Source organism: Coloeus monedula (assembly GCF_965178545.1).
Source record: "Coloeus monedula genome assembly, chromosome: 1".
NCBI lineage: Eukaryota > Metazoa > Chordata > Aves > Passeriformes > Corvidae > Coloeus > Coloeus monedula.
This window is the reverse complement of record NC_138781.1, coordinates 135,835,164-135,856,339: the sequence shown is the minus strand read 5'-3', so window position 1 is coordinate 135,856,339 and position 21,176 is coordinate 135,835,164. Positions and strand designations below refer to the sequence as shown.

The 21,176-nt window shown below is 41.3% G+C and overlaps 1 protein-coding gene across 1 annotated transcript in view; it reads right to left on the bottom strand.

Annotated features, from left to right (window-relative positions):
- Positions 1-21,176, bottom strand: part of LOC309585007 (neural-cadherin-like) — a gene marked incomplete at its 3' end in the record, with an annotated part of 54,028 nt that overhangs the window by 5,140 nt on the left and 27,712 nt on the right. Inside the window, exons 13-29 of the mRNA XM_082301428.1 lie at positions 20,419-20,668; positions 19,063-19,190; positions 17,681-17,867; positions 17,398-17,541; positions 15,466-15,749; positions 12,913-14,530; positions 10,985-11,078; positions 10,047-10,231; positions 9,238-9,470; positions 8,005-8,282; positions 6,118-6,332; positions 5,692-5,819; positions 4,722-4,849; positions 4,449-4,581; positions 4,186-4,366; positions 1,244-1,410; positions 327-591 (exon numbers count right to left, since the gene is read on the bottom strand). Coding sequence (XP_082157554.1) covers positions 327-591; positions 1,244-1,410; positions 4,186-4,366; positions 4,449-4,581; positions 4,722-4,849; positions 5,692-5,819; positions 6,118-6,332; positions 8,005-8,282; positions 9,238-9,470; positions 10,047-10,231; positions 10,985-11,078; positions 12,913-14,530; positions 15,466-15,749; positions 17,398-17,541; positions 17,681-17,867; positions 19,063-19,190; positions 20,419-20,668 — 4,618 coding nt within the window. The remainder of the gene's footprint in view (positions 1-326; positions 592-1,243; positions 1,411-4,185; positions 4,367-4,448; positions 4,582-4,721; positions 4,850-5,691; positions 5,820-6,117; positions 6,333-8,004; positions 8,283-9,237; positions 9,471-10,046; positions 10,232-10,984; positions 11,079-12,912; positions 14,531-15,465; positions 15,750-17,397; positions 17,542-17,680; positions 17,868-19,062; positions 19,191-20,418; positions 20,669-21,176) is intronic.

Genomic DNA, 21,176 nt, shown 5'->3' with positions numbered 1-21,176 from the left:
CATGGGAAACCCTGATCTAGTGGAAGTGCCCCTGCCCATGACAGAGGGTTTGGAGCTAGATGATCTTTAAAACCTCTTCCAACCCATTCTATGATTCTATGAAGCAAAAAACTGAAGTGCTGTTTTTTAATATTTACAGGAAATCTCACGTCTTCACTAGAACCAGATACAATGGCACATAGGGTTGAACATTGAATTCCCCAGTAAAGGAGGGGCATAGCAGTCTAATGGGAATTGTTACCTGGGTTTTAGACTATCTAATATACTCAAAGATGCCACTTTCAGGCTTTAATTCCCCACTATTAGGAATCCATCATATCACTTACCTTGGAAATCACTCTCTGAATGACTGGGAAGGCGGTTTCCTAGCACGATGCTTGCCCAATCAATTTCAAGCCATCTATTTGTATTCAAGACAGAGGTGACTTCTTGATCACCTCCACCACTGTTAACACGCAGGGTAAATTCATTGTTGTAGCGCTCCATGGTCAGAAGAACCCACTGGCCATTGTTTATACGTAATGTCGTCATTCTCAAGGAGTGATTTTTGTCCCCCAAACTGAAGTTAACACTAAAAAAACCCTCAACCACCTAGAGGAAGATGATAAAGACCTTTAATAACAGAAATGCACTTCTAAATATTATTACACAGTTCTTCCTCAAGAAAGGGATGTGAGTTTTTAAAATGGAAATGGCACTCTTGTTTTTAAGTGCTTTATTCCCAGATAAAGGCTACCACAAGAAAACTGCAGGTGCAGGAATTACCAACTCTTTTTTTTACAGGCCACTCTTCTAATTCACATGAACTTTTTAATCAGTATTCTCCCTACTAATATCTATCTCTAAGTCTTCCCAGTTGACCCTCCTGTTTCAATTAGAATAATTACCCTCTCTGTAGCTAATATAGTCCAGACAGCTTTTTCAACAGCAATGAAAGTGTAGAAACAAGTTTTACAGACAGGGACAGACAAAAGCAAAGGGAAAAAGCAAGCAGGATGGAACAATCTTCTTCATTCACATGCATCACATGGACATTTTGCAGGCAGTGCAAACTAGAATTTATGCCATGAAAGAGTAATACTGAGAAGGACAACACAAATGAGAGTAGTTACCCTCATATGGAAAATTCTTGCTCTTTATTACATTACAGAACAGGTGTCTTTAATCAGAAACTGCATCTTTTTCTCTTACTATGGAACTCTATGATAAATTAAGAGCACTCAAGCAGAACAGCTCTGCTCACCTCCAGTCGCATGTATCTGTTCCCATCTGCAGAGGCCAAGCTGAGGAGGGTGCTGTGGGAGAGCCGGGTCCGCACCATCAGCTGGATCCGAGTGCTTCGAGTGCTGAGGATGCTTCTTGGCTCATAATGGATCCAGCTGTCCCTTCCAAAAGCCCATTCTGGAAGAACTAAGCACAGCACATAAAATCAAAGTGAAAATCTCAGAAATGGCTTCTCCCTCAGATTTCTGCTCTTTGAGAATTTACTAGCTCTGAACGTCAGAGTTTTAGTTCTTAAGGAATTTTGGCAATATAATGAAGCATCATGGAAAGTAACCCCTGCCCTACTTTGAAGGGAATTAAGAGAAAACCAACAAATCAAGGCATTCAGAATTTAGGCAGGAAACGGACAATTATGTACTGTCTCTTTCAGTCTGCCTGTTACAATCTATGTGTTCTACCAATCACTCCTACACTGTGCCCAAATAACTTATTTTTTTAAAATCTGAAACATATTTTCCAGTAGCTCATGTTGATCTGAAAAAAAGAAAAACCAAAGAACCCCTGGAGAAAACAACCAAAGAAAAGAGAGGATCAAATGTTTTTTTCAGTAGTTTAGCCCTGTGGTTAAAACTGCCACTGTTAGAAAATATGCACTTTACTTCCCATTTCAGTTGGCACAAGAGAAAGCCTCAGGGAAGGAACAGGATTTTTTAAATTACAAACGGAGATTAAGTCAGTGTTTACTATTTTAACCAGGGAAAATGCACTGAAATTACTTGCTTCCCTATCACTCTGAAGAACCCAGGGTCCAGGACAGGGTTTGATGAAGTTGCACTGCACACTTCTGTGGAAATCAAACACCACTAAACTACTCAGGCCTTGATGCTCTTGCAGAGAAGGCACCTATTTCAGTCTCATTAGCTGACAGCAATCATAGATCTGTTTTGGGCCAAGCTTAGTTGAAAAAAAGAAGTTTCTTTTCACCAAATAAAGAGATAGTTCAAGTTAGTTAATAAGACAGGATGGATGCTGGGTCACCAACAGCTCATCAGAGGTCAGTGTCATGCAAGTAGAAATCCAAAGAGTACCCAGTTCATCCTGGGATTTGTTTCCCAGGACATGAAATATCAAATGATCAAGAGACTTAATTTCTGCACTCTCTTTTCCTCTCACTGTTTGTCTTCTCTCTTTCCTTACTTGAAGCATGTTTTCTTTTTTCCTCTGGCTTTTCCCCCTCACATTATTCTTCCTAACCCAGTTGTCTCGTTCTCTATCTCTGCAGCTACAGGCTCTAGCTGATGAGCAGGCATGGGTTTTCCTGGGATGGTCCAGTGACTCCTGTCCCCAGCTGTCTGCTCCTTGCTGTGAGTGTGTCACAGTCATTCATAAAGCACCAGCTGCACACCAGCATTTTGCAGCCCAATATATTACAAGAAGATGATGCCAATCAAAGTTGTTCTGTTACATCAGGATATGACTTCTGGATTTTGAACAATTAGTTTCTGATCCCTTGGCTTGTCCCACAGTAATGAGGGGTAGAACCAATACAGCAGTTGGGCTTGTGAAGCAGCATTTCAAAATAATGCAAAACAGAGTAGGATTTGAATCCAGGCAGGTATTTATAAACAATTATAATCTGTCTGTAAAACACTGTGCAAATAGCTGAACTATATTAACCAATTCTGTGGTCATTATGAACACCTTAAACAGTGAATGCTCCAGGCCTAGACCATGGCAATTACAATTTCAGTCCTCCCCCTTGTTGGACAGACAGAACTTCCACTGAGCAATTTACTGTCACACTTTTCAAGTCTTGTGTGGCAGATGGAGAAAGAAGAGAGGGTCTGGCTGCCTGCATAGGGTATTGCTGTTCTGTATACAAGACGGAAAATTAAGTGCATTGAGCTGAAAGGATATGTGTAATGCACCACTGTCCTGTTCATTAATTCCAACACATTGATCCAACACTAGCTTGCAAGCACTCCTTTCCTGGTGCTCACTGCTGCTCATCCTCACCTGTCCCTCACTCAAACTACAGGACTGAGTGGGATAATTCTCTTCCAACAAACAGAGTTATGGGGCACTGGTGCTCTTTACAGACTTTTATGATCAACCCCATCATTTGTACCTTGTACCTAGAGACAGGTAGTCCCAATAAGTACCTGCCACTCACTTCTGATTTCTGCTTGGCTGATGGAGGTTTTAAGATAGAGGGGATAGAGGCAACTTCAAGTGTATATCCCCTGTACCGTGAACATGGCTGTGGGCTACTAGGAGTTAAATAATGTATTTCCTTACTTTTTGAATTGTGCTAAAATTTCCCACTTTGTTCCAATGTCTCTGAGGTTTTCATTATCCACCATGTGAAGCTTTTGTTCTCTGATATATATTTCATGCTGATTTTGTACAGGATAACACATTTGTTGCAGCCAGCCTGATATTATGCCCCCACATACACCCACTGCTGTGGTCTAGGGGCATTGCTCAACTTGCGATTCATTCTAATGACAAATGCAAATGCAATTATCACCATTATGTAAATGCAAAATGGGGCCTGAAGATAACAAGAGGGCTATGCCCACAGGTTTCACATGTTCATTAAACTTCATTTTGTGATCAGCATGAGCAGAGGAAAAAGGCACAAGGCAGAATAATTTACCTTTCATCACTGAGAAATAAGATGGTGATAAAAAGGACAAAACAACCTGTCTGACCACTTCCCTCCCCTGCAAAATAAAGCAGCTCTCAACACAACCCTCATCTGCGACATTATCTTTATTTAACAAGAGTCAAAAGGATCTTTACATCTTTGAAGATCTAAATCATTCTCAGACTACAGCATGGTCTTACTAATCTATTCCGTTCGAAGTCATGGCAGTATGACTTTGAACATTAGAACAGTATATCTGATACTGCTCCCACAGATCCTCACCACAAATTTCTCCCTAGAACTTGCAGTACCTTTTTCACATGCCAATCCAGCATATCCTGGGGAACAATCACAGTGAGAGAAATCCCAGCCACCAACACATTTGCCATGGGTGCCACAGGAGGCCATCCCACCACTCTGACACATTTCATCCGTAAGGACACAGCCAGGAACACTGTTGAGGGACTCTGCAGGGTGCTCTAAATCATAGACCTGGAAAAGGTCAAAGAAAACCATCACATCAGGTGCCTACAATTATCAGCAGCAAACCCAAAACTGATCTTTGTGGCCCTACCTTGCTATCAACAATGACATTGCGTATGCAGCCCACAAACCCTCTGAAGTGCCTTTGTGAGTCGTGGTAAGGCAAGGTCTTTTTAACTCCACCCAGCTGCAGGGGCTGACGGCCGCTCAAGAGCTTGCCCATGCTGAAGAGGAGGGACAGAAAGAAAGAATTAGTGGCACACAAAATACAGCAGCTTGGCTGATTTCACCACCCTACCCCCACCTTTTTCAGCAGCTCTTTTGAGTAGTTGTGTTTCCTTTTTTTTTGGTTTTGTTTTTTTACCTTTGAGATCCCACAATCTCTCCAGAAGCTTCACAGGCAGACAGATCCATTTGGGACTTCTTCTTAGTGACACTGCCATTGTCTCTAACTGAGACATTTACACAGTGGTCAAGAATCAGCTTCACCTCCTACAAAAAGGCATTATTTAAAACAATTATATCCAGAGATGTGCATATATTTTAATTACATATTTTCTTTCACTTAGCAGAAGGTAGACTAGTAACTACAATTACAGTGCAGGAAACTTAGTTAAAATAATAAAATGCTCCACATACTAATCTGGAAGGTTATTGCACATGGTGTGTAACTAAAGAGCCACACAAAAAAAAGATCTGCCTCTGCCATGACCGTACCGAGTCACTGACATAGTAAAGGGATCATAGGACATTCTTGGAGTTTTCTGCAAAATCAGAATGCAGAGAGATAACCTAGCAGAGCAGAAGGTTTGTCAGGCTCCCATCCCAGATTCTGACATGCCCTTCAGCTTGTCTTATGAGGGAGAGAAAGGGGGAACCTAGCAGATGCCTTCAGCAGTGTTATATCAGCAAGATGTTCCCTGTACACAAAAGCGTATCTATCTCCTTTGTGCTACACATCTAAAGTCTCTTGGTGGGGCAGGGCTTCTCACTCAGATAAAGTATGAATATTTCACTCAATCACATCAGGAAGCATTTAGCCCCTGGATTATCACAACTCTGTTGTCTAAGCAGCAGGCAGGATAACTAAACGAAGGAAATAACATGGCCTGTTTCATAAGTGGATCAAACTTCTCCAGGCCATGTTCTGCTTCATTGCTTTAAGACTTAGAGGATGTGCAAACTGACAAACTTCTATCCCTGCTTTTCCAGAGATGATGGAAAATTGATTGATTGATTGATAAAAGAGTTCTAAAGAAGGGAGGAAGGATTTGTGAGGAATAACTAGGTACATGAATTAATGCTTACACAGGACTTCCCAAATTTACACTTGCCTTTCCATCATTTATAATTTTAATATTGTGCCAGCGGCGATCTGCAACATTAACTTTTTGTGACAGCTGCAGGAAAAGCTCACCAGAGCTGTGTCTCACAGTCAGTGATGGGACACCACCAGAGAGTTCTGCAAAGAAAAGACTCTTATTGGATATGTAGTAACCATGTTCCTACTCAATTGAAGTTGAAATGACTGTTGCAGTTAGATTTTAGTTGGAAAAGATCTTTAGACAGCTTAAAAAAAGTCCAGCTTCTAACAGTGACACAATGATATGAATTAGGCATACTGGCAAACTATTCTGAATTTTCCTTATTCTCCAAAAGTAACTTTCTGAGACTTTTTAAAAATAAAAACCCCAAACCTATGAACTAAGTAGAATCTCACCTTCACACAAACACAAACAAATGCTTTATAAGGTGCTAACCTAAAGCGAGGAAATTTTCCTGTTGTCCAGGCTGCCCTTGTGCCACTGGTCCATGGTACAACAGAAGGCCATCAACAACTTCAGTGATAAACTCTAAGGAGATGCGGCTCTCAAAGCAAGGCTGAAGAGGAGGGAACCAGGCATAACCGTGGCCTCTAAAGCTGTGTTTTGTCTGCTGGCAGTCTGGTCCATGAAAATTTGCAGCACATTTGCATCTATTAAATAAAAAAATAAAAGCAAATATCCACCATGCAAACAGAAGATGCAAAGGTCTCTTCTGACAACAGGACTCTCCACTTTAAACACAGGACCCCATGTTCCCTAGGCCATAGTACAGGTAAAGCACTAGCAAAACTTCTGTCAAAAAATGTTTTGACTTGTTTGTACAAACACAATATAAATTTAGTCCAAATTATAATATGCCTATGCAAGGATATTCTGTGAATAAATGATGGACCTATTGTAATAAATAAAGCCCATGAAAACCTCTTATCTCTTCAGCATAAAAAATGAAAAACACACTTTTCACTAGGCTTGGTTATCAGCTTGTTTGAAGACTGTATAATGCTGAGAGGAAAAGCAAAGGAATCACAGAATCATAGAATGCCAGGCTGGAAGGGCCTCAAGTATAATTTGGTCCAACTTTTCTTGGCAAAAGAATGATCTAGACAAGATGGCCCAGAATCCTGGTAGTCGAATCTCAAGTGTCCATTGTTGGGTAAGTCACCACCTCCCTGGGCAGATTAATACAATGGTTGATTATTCTCATTGGGAAAAAATTCTGCTTGTGTCCCATCAGGGTCTCCACAGGAAGGGTGTGGGAAGGTAATATCACCCAGAAAAAGTGAGATGTGGTAGTCATAGATCTTGACATCTTCACTCTTACTGCAAGATACTTGCTAGTTTATTTCTCTTACACTATCAAACAATAGATGCTTGGAGTACTTTCTTTAATACTCTGTAGAAAAGAGTAACCACAGTATGACAGTAACAGAACCTGCAAGTGGGAAACCAAAGGAACAACAGAAATGGGCAGAAAGACAGGAAGGGAAATCATCTGGGGTCCTATTTCTTAGTTTCTGTTTCCCATAGATTGCTAGTATCTATTGAGAGCAGAATGACGGGGGTAGGATGCAGGAAAAATATGACACACAAAGCTACTGAAAATGGAGCAGAAGCAAAGAAACCTCGGAGCTGAACAAATGATAGGTGGCAGAGCCTACCTAGAGTATCTGGGAAGCAAAATTTCCCTGTCTGATTACACCTGAGCAGCAAGGTCAGACTGAGAACTTCAGCATGACAAGATCTTCTGCAGCTTCAGTCTGAGTCCTGTCACCCCTACCAAGGGTGCTGTGAAGAGGCTGGCCAGTGTTTCTGCTTTCCTGTGTTGGGATGATTATTTTTAAGCAAACATGCTGAAAACCACATTCTGGAAGAGGACCATGCTGATTCTGAGCTAGTACAGTCCCATCTTTTTTTTAATCTTTATACTATATTATCTACGAGATCTCGTTTTTGGAGAAACAAATGAGGCAAGAAATGTGGGGAAGAAGTTATTAAGTGACTAAAGAGATGTGATTTGGATGTTTAACAGCATTAAAGCTTTGAAGGCTGGCTGCACAAACTAAGAGCATTTTGCAGGGTGGCATTAATGGGACTGGTGCAGCCTGGAATATTCCCAAGGTTTTCCTGGAGACTATGTTGAACGTAAAATATATGTACCTGAAAATAGAGGTTCTTTTGCAAGACCTGTGTGTGAAGTATAACAAAACTTAGATCTGCCACATTGAGAAGACATGCAATAATGGTTCCTGAAGCTTGGACTCATCCTCCTTACAGACTGCACTACATGCATTTTGTTTGCACACCGGATGAAGCTTTACCAACCTGTAGCCAAAATCAGTATCCACACATGTGCCACCATTGAGACAAGGGATTGTCTGGTATGAGGAGCAGGAAAGATGAGGATTCTCCCGAGCAGCACAGCCACACACAGCATGACTCAGGACTGTCACAGACACCAGTGAAATGCTTCCAGCTGTGGTTATGGTTGGTACATGGTTCTGTTCATGCTTACTGATACATCCGCTGCTGTGAGCGCAGTCTGCAGTCACACATTCATCAATGCCAATCTGGGTGATATTTATGTCCAGAATGCTTTCCAACTGTGAAGAGCAATTAGTTGCATTCACCAGACTTTTCCACAAAGTTCACCAATGACAGCAATGAAAAGCCCAAGTCTTACTTCTTTTCAAAACTGGCTGCTGTGCCAATTCCTTCCAATGTCTACCTCACCCTATACCACCAAAGGCAGCTCAATCTGGCATCTCTTAGTGCCAAGGTGTAAGTCAATTACAGCTTGAATAAGCATTTTGAGGGCAAAAATACTGTCAATATTCATTAGAGACTGAGTGGATAAAGTTTTATCACTAATGCTTCTGATGCATTATTTACACAGCATCCAAACTATATTTTTAATTTGAACTTCTGACTTAAAGATACTGGGAATTGTCATCAGATAGTGAAGAAATAGCTTTTCTGGCAAGAAGGAGTTGGTACAGCTCTGCACTAACATGTTTCCAACAGAGCAAATAATTTAACTCTTCTCAATGTTTTGGGGTTTTTTTTGCAAGAGGGGAAGGAACTTTACTAAATTAAAAACACACATTTTCAACCTGGGTTTCTACTGAAGAGTGGCTCTTTTACTGCTTTGCTCTCTTAAGTTTAGAAACTTGAAACGTTTGACTGGTTTGTGAGTTTTAACTAGAGAACCAAAAATTAAAACATTAAGGCATCATGTAGAAAGGCAACAGCCAAACACATTCTTTATACAGAGTTTTACAGTCTTTTCAATAGGAAAAACATGTTCACTGTCCCAAAAGCATGTTGTGTTTAGGTGACTTCATATGTATTTAGAATCTGGCTTCCAAAACATTCCTATTTGAAACTTTTAGTATAAGTGCAAAAGGATTTTTTGATTTTACTGATTAGAACTATCTATTTTCCTCACACATTACTCCCTCAATCTTTCTGATTGTTCACATTCACTAGGTAATGGGCATTACCTGAATAGACACAACAAGAAGATGCTGAGGTTTCATATACAGGATGGACACTTACCCATGCTCTAGAAGCTGCTACATTGCCATTAAGTTTTTCTGCTTTATAATAAGGTGGACCATAAACTGCAAACCAAACATCAATCCCTTGGGTTGGACTTGGGCTATTCAGTACACTGAAAATGTGAACATTTTCCAGTTGAACTGAGAGAATTTCTGAAAGCAGCTTCTTCATCTGGTAGTATTTACTTTGTTTTTCAGGGGATTGGGATATGAACTCCTCTGGTGTGGTACCTGTAATAGAAGTTGATAACTTGACACACATATTTCTTGCAACTGTCGTAGCAATAGAAGAGAGGAGCATCACAGCATAAATATTAAGGATGGAGAAAATGGACTCATCTGCAAATTCAGGAGTATTTTCATTTTTAGGCTCTGAAATTTTCTGTGCTTGCTTCTGCTAAGCTTGTGTGTTCTGAATCTAGTAGACTTTTATTAATTTCTGATTTTTTAAAAATTATTTTTTAAAATCAGAAACATGTTTAAGAAGATTTTACTTTTTTCACAAAGGCTGAAAGAATTTGATGAATTTCGAGCAGACGCTTGTTCAAATGAAACTTTTCTTCTGAAATATAAGTTTCTGGGGTTTTTAAAAGTTGATGTAGAAATCAGACAAACTTTTTCTTGCTTTTTTTTCTCCATACATGTTCTTTCACATGCAGCATCAGAGGAACGTGCAAAGATGCATTTTCAAACACTTACCGAGAAAGCTGTTAATTCTCCAACACATCTAAGAGCATTCTAAGCAGAATTATAAGTATCACAGCAGTAACATTAAAGACATAGACCATACTTGAGCACATTGCTTACCTTTTATTCGTACAGAACCAGCATTATGGAGGGCATCATCTTTGATATCCTTCACTATAACCTTTGCAGTCGAGATAACATCTGGCCAGACTCCGTCAATGACTCTAACTCTTATGTTGTATGTTCCTGGTGGAGTTCCTTCTTTAATAGTCAGCAAACCTGAGTTATCATTAAGGATAAAGTACCTGTAATAAGAGTTAAGCCAAGGAACAAGCTATGAGACGTTCAAAAGCTAAGTACTGAATTATCATCACTGATGGTTTTTCTGAACCACCTTCTACTTATCAAAGAAAGCAGATGTCTTCCCTCATGAAGGAACAGAGCAGAACAGAACTTTTTTACATTGCCCCCTGTTGGCTCCTAATGACTCTTCACCAGTATACCATGAAGGTTTCTTCCTGCTGCTGTGTAGGAAGACAAAGGCTGCAATAGCCATAGCTTTGGAAACAGTGCAAACTCCTAGTGTAGATACATTCACTGAGAGTGACACCTCTGTCAAAACCTCTGAGTGGCACATGTACATCTCAGCCCCAGTCACAATCCAGACACTCCCAAGTCTACACATCCAGTATAAGTAAGGTCTTAAAACTAGTGGTGACATGGAAACACCAGGAGCTTGTATGGAGGAATCTGGAAGTTTGTGGGTATTATTTCTGTAGCGGCTCACTGATACAGATTATGGGTATGACTGTAAACAGGAATTTAGAATTCTGGCCCATGAGGCAATGGGAAGCATACTGGTTTGGCAGGCAGTGTTATTTACTGCAGTCTCACACTCAGAAGGGCTTTTGGAGATCTACACACAGAAGTGTCTAACCGACAAAATGCTTTTGCAGTCTTGTTTTCAAAAAAAAGTCAGTGTAAATACTTGCTATGATTTTGTGTGTGGTCAATTTTCCCGTAAAATTTACACAACTCCCATTTTTCTCTCCAAATACCTTGATGTTTTCCCTTCAAAATGGTAGATTTTGTGATCCCAGTCATCAGCATCAGGGGCACTGACCTGGCCCAGTACAGTTGTGGGGAGAATACCTAGAACAACACAGCACACAAGTGGCACAGTCAGACCTCTCACATGAACACAAACACGTACTGGTCTAAGCACATGTGTTGTAAGCCTAAGAACTCTACAAAAATAGTTGTGGTAGTCCTCCAGAGATGTGCACCAGTTTGCAAATGCCACATGGTGCCTTGCTTATCAGATGTTTGCTGTTTGATCCACATAGATTTAATTCTACAGGTGGTTGCAATGAAAAGCAATGGGAAGGAAAAAGAAAAGCCACCTTTGAAAATTTTCACTATTTTACCTGCATTATCCAACCAACTTACAATGTGGTTTAGACAGGGATTGGTGTTCGGCAGGATAAACAACCAAAATGCAGACTGGGTTATAAAGGGCAAAAACCAATAGCAATTACAGCAAGATAGAGAGGATGTCCAAAATACAGTAACCAGGCTTATTTTGAGTAAATGGTGGGACTTTGGGGTGAGATGGAAAGCAGCATGTATTCTGCTGCTTTTGTATCCTCTCAGCGAAACTCACAAATTAGTATTTTCTGGATTTACAAAACTTATTTCTGAAGGAAAGGTCCATAAGTATCTGAATTTATAGATCTACTGTGTAAAGAATCAAGGATACACAAAGAGGATAAATGTGGGACTTCACCTTGTGACAAGGAACGGCACAGACCCTGACAACTGAGGAACTGAATGCAAGGAGAGAAAACTGTACCTCTCTGGCAACCGTGGCAACATTCACTGGGTATTTTGCAGGAGACAGTATACAGGATGCCCTGGTGTTTGATTCCCACAGTATATGAATATAATATACAATGTGATAGCAGCCTTCTGATTCTGTCTCTCCTTTATATTTTAATTAATCAAAGATCTGAGGTCTTGAATAGTCCCTCCCAGAAGTTAACCAAAGTACCAATGATTTAAAAGATACAATGAAAATGGAATTCAGGCTTAATGAAAATGTTTGGTATTTAAGCTACAGGCAGAGTTTCTCAGCAAATAGAAACAATTCTATTCAATTTAACAATAAGCTGAACTTGACTAATCATGCAACAGGCAGAACATTTCAGTACAAATAAATGTGAACAGCATCTACTCAGAAGTAGTTCCTAGTGTGCCCACAACAAACAATCTGTTTAATGTGCTATCAAAACCGTAGGACACGGAGCAAAGTAGAAGAGGAAGGAATGCCCCGAGCCAACATGGATGCAAGCATCCCAAAATCTTTTTAGCTGTGTGGTTTATTTTGCTGTTGGGGTCATTATGAGGGGAAGCAGATCAAGAATCCTGCTGCCTGATTTCTAAAGCAAGAAGGGAAAGACGGCTGCTCTCACACTGCCTGCAGCCAGCATTCACAGAAAATTCCCCCATAACAGTATTTGTCAGCTGAAGATTTAGATTAATGTTTCAGCAGTTTACATATGAGTTCAGCTTGAGTGTATTCACTAAAACTCAATTCAGTCTGGAGAGGGAAAAAGGTTTAAGGAGGAGAAAGAAGGTTCTCAGCATCATTATGAACTTCGGTAACTTTTTTTTCCCTGAAATGTTAATGCTGCTGAAAAACTGTATCTAAAACCAAGAGATCATTACTCAACTTTGATAGAAAGGTGACAAGAAATGCAGCCAGTTATGCTCTTTCTTCAAGGCTGACTCACTTTCTTCCACAAATCAAGTGGCCCAGAGTCCTGTGCCCCACATACCTACTGCTCTCTGTTGGGGTTTAAGCAAACTTCAGCAGCACCTTTACTAACAGCTTACGTGGAACAGGACAGAGTCCTCCTGTGAAACTCACAGCTGCCTCTTTTGACCTTATGTCACACTTGGAAGCAAACATCAGGGAGAGATTTACCATTGTAGCTGTAAATGAGACATTCCATGTAGCCAGCAGAATGCGGGTGGTCATTTTGGTCCCCGATGTTCACGGTAAGTGTGTTGGTGGAGCTCATGGGTGGGATCCCACTGTCTGTGATCAGGATGGGCAGGTAGAACGCCTTGTGCACTTCCCTGTCAAAGGTATGCAGTGCGGTGAGCATGGCACTTCCGTTGTGGAAGTCCTGCAAGCTGAAGCTGCTCAGGCTGTCAAAATCACTGAGAAGGCGAAAGGAGAAAGGTGCTCCGTTCGCAGCAGTGTCTCGGTCCTTGGCGTACAGCAGTGTGGAGGTCTCATTCATTTGGACAACCTGTGGAGACGCTGTGTTTTCCCAGACCACTGGGTTATAATGTGCCTCAAACTCTGGCCCATTGTCATTTACATCCTGCAGAGTCACTGAAACAGTGGCACTGCCAGTCAGAGGGGGCTGCCCCATATCAGTGGCAATGACAATGAGTTGGTACTGTGTCACTGTCTCATGATCCAGCAATCCTGCAACCATCAGCCATCCATCACTAGCCAAAGAGAACTGCCCACTTGGATCAGACTTGTTTAGCAGGTGGAACAAAAACCTTCCATTCAGGCCAGAGTCCAAGTCAACAGCAGAAACCTGAATAACTTTGGTGCCAACTGGTACATCCTCCCCCAGTGCGGCCACTTCATAGAACTGAGGATAGAAGACAGGAGCATGATCATTCGAGTCCTCCACATAGATCACACAGTGAGCGATGCTGAAGAAATCCATGTCCTCTGCTTTCACAGTCAAATTGAATACCCTCTCATGAGGCTTCTCAAAGTCAATCCGTTTGCGTAGTCGGATAAACCCACAGTTGTTGACTTCATCTGTCTCTATGGAGAACTTGTGGTCATTATCCCCATCAATGATGCTGAATGTCATCATGGCATTTTCTCCCTCATCTCTGTCCACAGCAGACACCACCACCACCTCAGAGTTAATACTTGCATTCTCAGAGACAAATGCTGTGTAAATCCTTTGCAGGAAGACTGGAGCATGATCATTTACGTCTGTCACCAAAATAGTGGCGGTGCCTGTCCCAGTGAGCCCTCCTCCATCTCTGGCCTCAACCACCACTAGGTACTTGTCTTCCTTCTCCCGATCCAGGGACCCAAGCATCGTAGAGATGGTGCCACTAACTGAATCAATTGAGAACAAGTTCAAATTAATTTTGTTTTTGACGTTCTGAATGATGCTGTATGTTAGCACAGCATTTATACCAGCTTTTGGGTCATCAAGGTCCACTGCTGTCATTTCCATGATAGGCGTGTCAGCCGGAGAGTCCTCGGGGATGTGGCCTGTGAAGCAGCCATCCGACACACAGAGGAAAAGGGGTGCATTGTCATTCACGTCCCTCACTTCTATGATCACATCTGCAAAGCCGGTCAGTCCCTCTCCGCCCTCATCCGTTGCAAGAACGAGAAAGCGCCACGTTGATCGCTTCTCACGGTCTAACCTTTTATGTGTGCTGATCTCACCTGTGTTCTCATTGATGCTGAATTCGCTGCTGGCCCCCTGCCCATGCAGGGAATAGATAATGGCATTTTGATCTGCCGCCTGGTCTGGATCTGTTGCAGAAACCTGGAACAAGGCAGAGCAGGCAAGTGTTTATGTCAAAGAAAAGGGGAAATCACTGTTCTCTTATTGATGGCAGCTGATACAGTGCAGGCTAAATGAACAGCATGCATTTTAACAGCAAGTGTCTATTGGTTTGAGTCATTTAAGTACTCTTTCAATAAACATCATGCACAGCCTAGAGAAACAAAGAGGATGTTTTGACAGACTAATATATTCTACTTCCCAGTATACTTTGGAAAGAGGAAAAAACTGTAGGAAGAATCAAGTGAAAATAATAACAGTCCTGCTGAGCAAATATTTCTTGTGAAATTCTCTGGAGCTGGAACACAAAGGCAAGCACAGGCTGATCCTCTCTGAGTGAACAGAATGCTGTGAAAACAGGCCATACATCCAAGCTGATGATCAGCACAGGCCAGAGAGAAATCCCAGATACTGATTTGCATCCAGGGATTGTTTGGGAGATTGCTAGTTGGGCCTACTGCTCTAACAACAAAACAGTGAAGATGACTGAGCTGGAGTCAAAGAACAGTTTCTGGTAATGTTTATTTGGTAGTATAAATTTAACCATTACGTGCATGAAGTACACATGCCAACCATTCTGTGCTTATACAGTTACTAAAAATGTGCCAAATCCTCTTTGTAAAGGAAAGTAAGTCATCACATTTTTCTATATTTAGAATCACATAATTTTAGAATCAGTTTGGAAAAGACCCTTAAGATCATCAGATCCAACTGTTATTTATGCTGGTCAAGAGAGCAAGTCCACCACGCAAAATTAGCAGGCTTGCTTTATTCTATTCTTTATAGACAGTTGCTAGCTAAGTCCTAATACCAGCCCTCACCCACCCAAAATAAACTACTTTTGGATTTGTGTGAATGGATGGGATTGAGCTGAACACAAAGCCAGGTTTTGTTCTGCTTCATGGAAACTGCTTTACCTTTAGGACAAGTACAGGCAGATCTGTGAGCTCCTCCAAGACACTGCCCTGGTATTCATTCTGAGTGAAGACTGGTGCTTCATCGTTCTTATTGACAACATTGATGATGATAAGAGTGTGGTTTTCCCATTTTCCATCAGAAGCTACAAGCCGGAGCTCATAATGTTGTTCTTGTTCATAATCCAGAGGCTGAGCAATGAAGACAGTTCCAGTCTCAGGTTCCACATCAAAAACCCCCTTCACATTTCCTGAAGTGATCTGATACCTTAGTTTGGCATTTGCACCTATAAGAGAAAGAAACAATTGTTGACTGTTCACTCTATGAATGCTCAATCCAGATATGCACAAGGGACATGTATCCAAGAGAAACCTTATTTTCCCAGACTGTTACAGTGTGTGTGTGTGAGGTAAAACATAGAAACATACACAGAATGATCTGTTTATGTCATTTGAAGGGTTTGTGTATGATAGATGGGAGGCTAGGTCTGCATTTATATTTACAAGTATAATTTACAGACATGGAAAAGGGCCTGTTGATTAATAATGGAGGAATTGTGTGCCTCGAAATTACTGAGCATTCATTTGCCAATAATAAAAAAGCGACATACTATGAAAATACTAGAAGCTATTTTTACTCAATGTTTCCTAAGCCTCTCATTTCAAATGCCAATATTCCTTAACTTCTTTTAAACCACTGGGTGGTGCTAAAATATAACAGATGTCCTCTATTTTGAGCAAGAATTTATCTCAGAACATTCCACCTGCACAACAGCAGTTGTTTGATTGCTGCAAAACTTTTAGGAACAGCCAGAAATAGTTTAGTGTTCCCTGTTTACTTATTTTGAAAGCTAAAAAATACATGACATTGCATTCCAGTATACAAAGTCATTTCCCAAATTAAATAGGAGAACTGCTAGGAGTAAAAAGAACATTCAGCTTTTTAAGTTGTGAGTCAGCTGTAGATGAGAAACCTAGAGGACCTTGGACAGCTAGAAAGTGAAAAGACTGTGCTCAACATTAGTGCTTGGAAGGACTTGAGTGCCTTTGCAGCAAGAGTTTGAGCATCACTTGCTAGTAGCTTTTGTCAAATTCTCCCAAGTGCAGCAGCTGGTTTCAAATGGCCTCTTTACACCTCCCTCATGGGCACTAAGAGGCACAGGCATTGCAGCACTGCCACTGAAAGGAATGGCCAGCTCTCACCTGCTCCCAGCAACACGTCCCTCTGGTTCTCATCTGGGCTCTGTCACCAGCTTGCCTTCTTTTATTCAATAGGTTTGTTTCTCTTGAGCGAGTTGAGCTGGACCAGCTCACAAAAGTAGCAAAAAAGCAAGACAGAGACTGACTGGTACATGCTGTTGGACTGGCTCAGCCCACCTGTTCTCACCACACTGTAGGGGCAGCTTCACACCATCAGAGCTGGTATCAGTGTGAGGCCAAACAGAAGGTCTGACTTTCCCTTTCTTCCTGATTTTATTTCTGGCCATGTCATCCCACATTTTTCACTGTTTGTCAGATTCTTCCACAAGCATATTCAACCCACTAACCCACCAAAAAGCACACTTTTGATTTTCTTACAATAGTGGTAAATAAAACTGACTCCTAGGGAGAACTAGAAAGCACAGGAGTCAGCAAAAAGCAAGCATGTGCTCAGGAAAGAGTGAGTGTGAAGTTGCATCAGTGTTGTGATTCCAGGTGATTTCATTCTGCCCCAAAGAGATTCCCAGCTATCTTAACCTTTGCACTACAGACCTGAGCACCTAACTAAAGAAAATGTTCACATGTGCCCAAAACTTCTCTCCTCACTTTCAAAAGCTTGAAATGTGTAATTGTCTCCTGAATGCACAGAATTGTTTGTCCATGAAGGAAGTAGCCCTACACACAAGCACATGTTAACACTAAAAGGACTTTAAAAGACATGCAGGGTCCACTCACCCTCATCTTGATCATCTGCTGTTGCTGTCACAACAGGACTTCCAACATCCCTGTCCTCGTCTATGCTGACCTCATACACTGACCGAGGAAATGCCGGAGAGTTGTCATTCACATCGCTGACAAAAATCCTTATGTAGGCTGTGTCTAAGAAGGAGATGCAGGAGGAACATGCAGAGTAGAAATGGCAGAGGTGGAATACCTTGTATTATTCCAAACAGCTCACATAACCTGCCAAGCCTATGAAAGTTAAAGAGCCCAACATAGAATTCCTTCTTAGTTTTACCTGTGTTGGTCTGCCCGTGAACACCAGGTCTAGCAGATTCTGATGAGTCCTGAGACTGAACTTCAATCAAGTAAGAGGCTCTTTTCTCTCTGTCAAAAGATGCCTGGGTGGAAATAATTCCTGTCTCAGGTTCAATGGTGAAGAACTGGTAATCCTTGTTAGCATCTTTTAATATTAAGTAGTGAACCTAAAAAGGAAATAGTTAAAAGAGGTTACCTTTTCAATTTTCATTTGTATGTCCAAGTGTTGTGACCTGCCCCTTCCTCAGTAGCCTCCTGGTTCTGCCTGCAAAGTAGCAACACTCTGAGGGAAGACAAATCATCTGAACATAATTTTTCTAAGTATTTTGTTCATTTTGATATTAAAAGTGCAGAATTCTCAAACAGAAGAACATCTGTACCAGTGATATCAAGGCACATCAAGTCCAACAGCGATCTTATCTTATCTCTAACAGTGGCCAGTAGGAGCAGTTAGGAAAGATCATGAATAACAGGAGAGAAAATGTATGGACTGGCATTTTCCCTGGTGTCTCCTCACCTTCTAGTAACCCACTGTGCTTCTGATCACCAAAAAAAAAAAACCAACCAACCAACCAACCAAAAATAGCTAATAATTTGGGTCCTGTTCAACATGACTGAATAAATGAAGACCTCCACCCACCAATGAAAGCTGTTCACATTTTTCCCTTTAATAATTTTCCCTTCGTTCTCTGAAAAAACCCCCATTTCCATCCCCACCCCCAAGTCATGCCACAAGCACCACCAGGCTGTTCTACCACACAGGTGGCTCGTCAGAAGCTGCAAAATGACAGTTCCAGAACAGCAGATCTCCACTAGCTAGAGTTTATTCACAGAAGAGCTAGTAGGATTTTTAGAAATGGCTCAGGAAAATGCAAAGAAAATGGGTAATTTCTGTCAGAATTCTGCTTTTTCCTAGGGTTGGGTCATTATTACTATGATGGTCAAATGTTGGTTAAACCAATGATGGTTAGACCATATTTAAACGGCTGTTAATAACTGACAATAATCACTGATGGTCAATTAAAAACTGAGTTGAAGAGGCAAGAGTTTGGAAACATGTCCTGCAGCCACATCCACTTGTCTTGTCATGGGAGCAACCCTGAGAATCATGCAGCAGTGCTTTGCTGTGGTTGCTGGATCAGGACGAGCTGCCATGATGCAGGACCCTGAGATCAAGAGCAGCATCTTCTCTGCCTGCATCCCATGTTATGCACATCAGGCCTAAGATAGACAAATGCTTGACAAGTGCTGTAAGAAGTGCTGGTGGCTCATTACCCTGCCATCTGCTGACTGCAGATTCTCACTAACTACAATACTACAACTTGAGTATTGTGAGGAAAAGAATTGGACATAAGGTCAAACCTCTCCATGTAGGCCGGAATCCAAGTCCATAGCTAACACCTGAACCACCGACGTGCCAACATCAGCTCCTTCTGGCACGGACACCTCATAGTTAGAAGACATGAAGAATGGAACATTATCATTGACATCTGAAAAAGGAGGTGATGAGGATCATGGTAAGAAAATATTTAAAGACTTCTTTGTCTCCTGTGGGGTTTCCCCCTCCGCTCCCCCCCCCCAAGTTGTATTTTGCTTGGAGGAAGAACTTACATTGTTTATAGCAAGAAGCAATTCTGCTTTGGGTTTTCCCATTCTCGGGGTAGCAGTCAGGAGGCATTTTATAGACACTGGGAGACAGTGGCCTAATCTCAACTGAGATACTGGCTAATGATTTGACCAGAGAGATACTTAGTCCATGAATGCCAGGACCAGGAGGGCTTTCATCCACAGCTAAGTTACTCTAAAAGGATTTTTTCTTGTGAGCAGAATGAAGTTTCTGCCAAATTCTAGTACCAATAACTGCACTATAGGAAAAACCTTTGGGGACAGGATCCATAACCTCCAACAAGGCTCAAACCCTGCTTTACAGCCTGAAGGGGTTTTGCGTTGGTAGATTGTGAAAGACAGGACAGTGCTGTGATAAAGTGAAGGAAGAAAGTTGGAATCCCTTTCAAATTACTACCCCATTCTCATTTCCATGGTGGTGGGCAAGACAAATTTTTTTGCTGGAGACTTCACTTATTCATATTTTCATCTAAATGTCTGCCCAGCAAAAGTAACTCCACTAATCCTGCAAAAATCAGGGATTAATATCAGATTTATAGTTTTATATGGATCTACAGGAACAGAACCTTATGAAAACATCCTACGATAAGGAGGGTTGGATCAAATTTTTGAAAATTGCACCTATCATATGGACCCTTTCATTTCTATAGTTTAAATCTCAGCATGAAATGGAAAATTCTGAATGGAACAAAAAATCCTGAACAGATATCCAACACAAACCCAGCCTATCTGGGCTGTTTCTCTTCCTATAGCACAGACTATTTCCAGTAATACTCATCTCCTTTCATTAGCTTGGGAACATTTACTATATTTCTCTTCCTTTCGAAAGAAAATCTTTCTAATTACCTTTACAGAACCAGGCACTACTGCTGCCTAAACATTCAGACAGCGCATTTTGCACTATCACATCTCCACATTTGATAGCTGTACTTAAGAATTGTCTCAGACCTTTTTAATGACTGCACAACTTTTTACAGTATAGAAGTGTACAAAGCATTCTGAGGTGGCTTGGCATTTAATAGATGTTATCTTAATTCATGGCATTATACTAAAAGTAACAAGAATATTGTTCTGAACAGCAGCAAAGCTTACCTGTTACATTCACACAAACAGTGGCAAAGGAAGCTAAAGGAGTCATTGCTACGTTTTGTGCCCGGACTGTCAGGGTGAAAAACTTAGTTGTCTCAAAGTCAAGTGGTTCAGCGACTAGAAGAGAAGCAGATCCATCAGCTCTGTTTGGCTTCAGATAGAAACGAACTGGCATGTTAGTCTCTGGAACTTGACCCTCCTCCAGATTATACGTAACCCTGGGATCACCAAGAGGGGATGTGGCTTTGATGGTCTGAAGAAGAAAAGAGCCACCACATATATTCATGAAGCTCGGGGTTGCAAGTGTTACGTGTTGAGTTTGATGGCGAAACATGCACACATGTATGTTCTCCAAGAACATACATGCCTGTACGACTCGGGTAACCGACAAAATAGGAACAGTTTACAGAGCTGAGTTTTATTTTACAATATCTAGGTTTGATGCTACCTGCCTGTAAATGTGCCAAGACAGAACTGCAGCACAGCTAAAGGAAATCCCTTCTCTCTCCTCCTTCCAAAGCAAAACTGATCCATAAGGAGACCATTTCTCCACTGAGTTGTACATTTTACCCAGAAAGTTACAGAAAATAAAAACAAACCCTAAATTGTTTGCAAGTGCTCAAATATGACATGCAGGAAGAGAAAGGCAGGAATTATGTGGCAATATATGGAAGACACTGTCCTTAAAGACTAAGTCTGTATGGGTTAAAAAGGAATTGGTTTGAGTTGGAAGAGCCCAAAGCAAACTATATCACTCCATG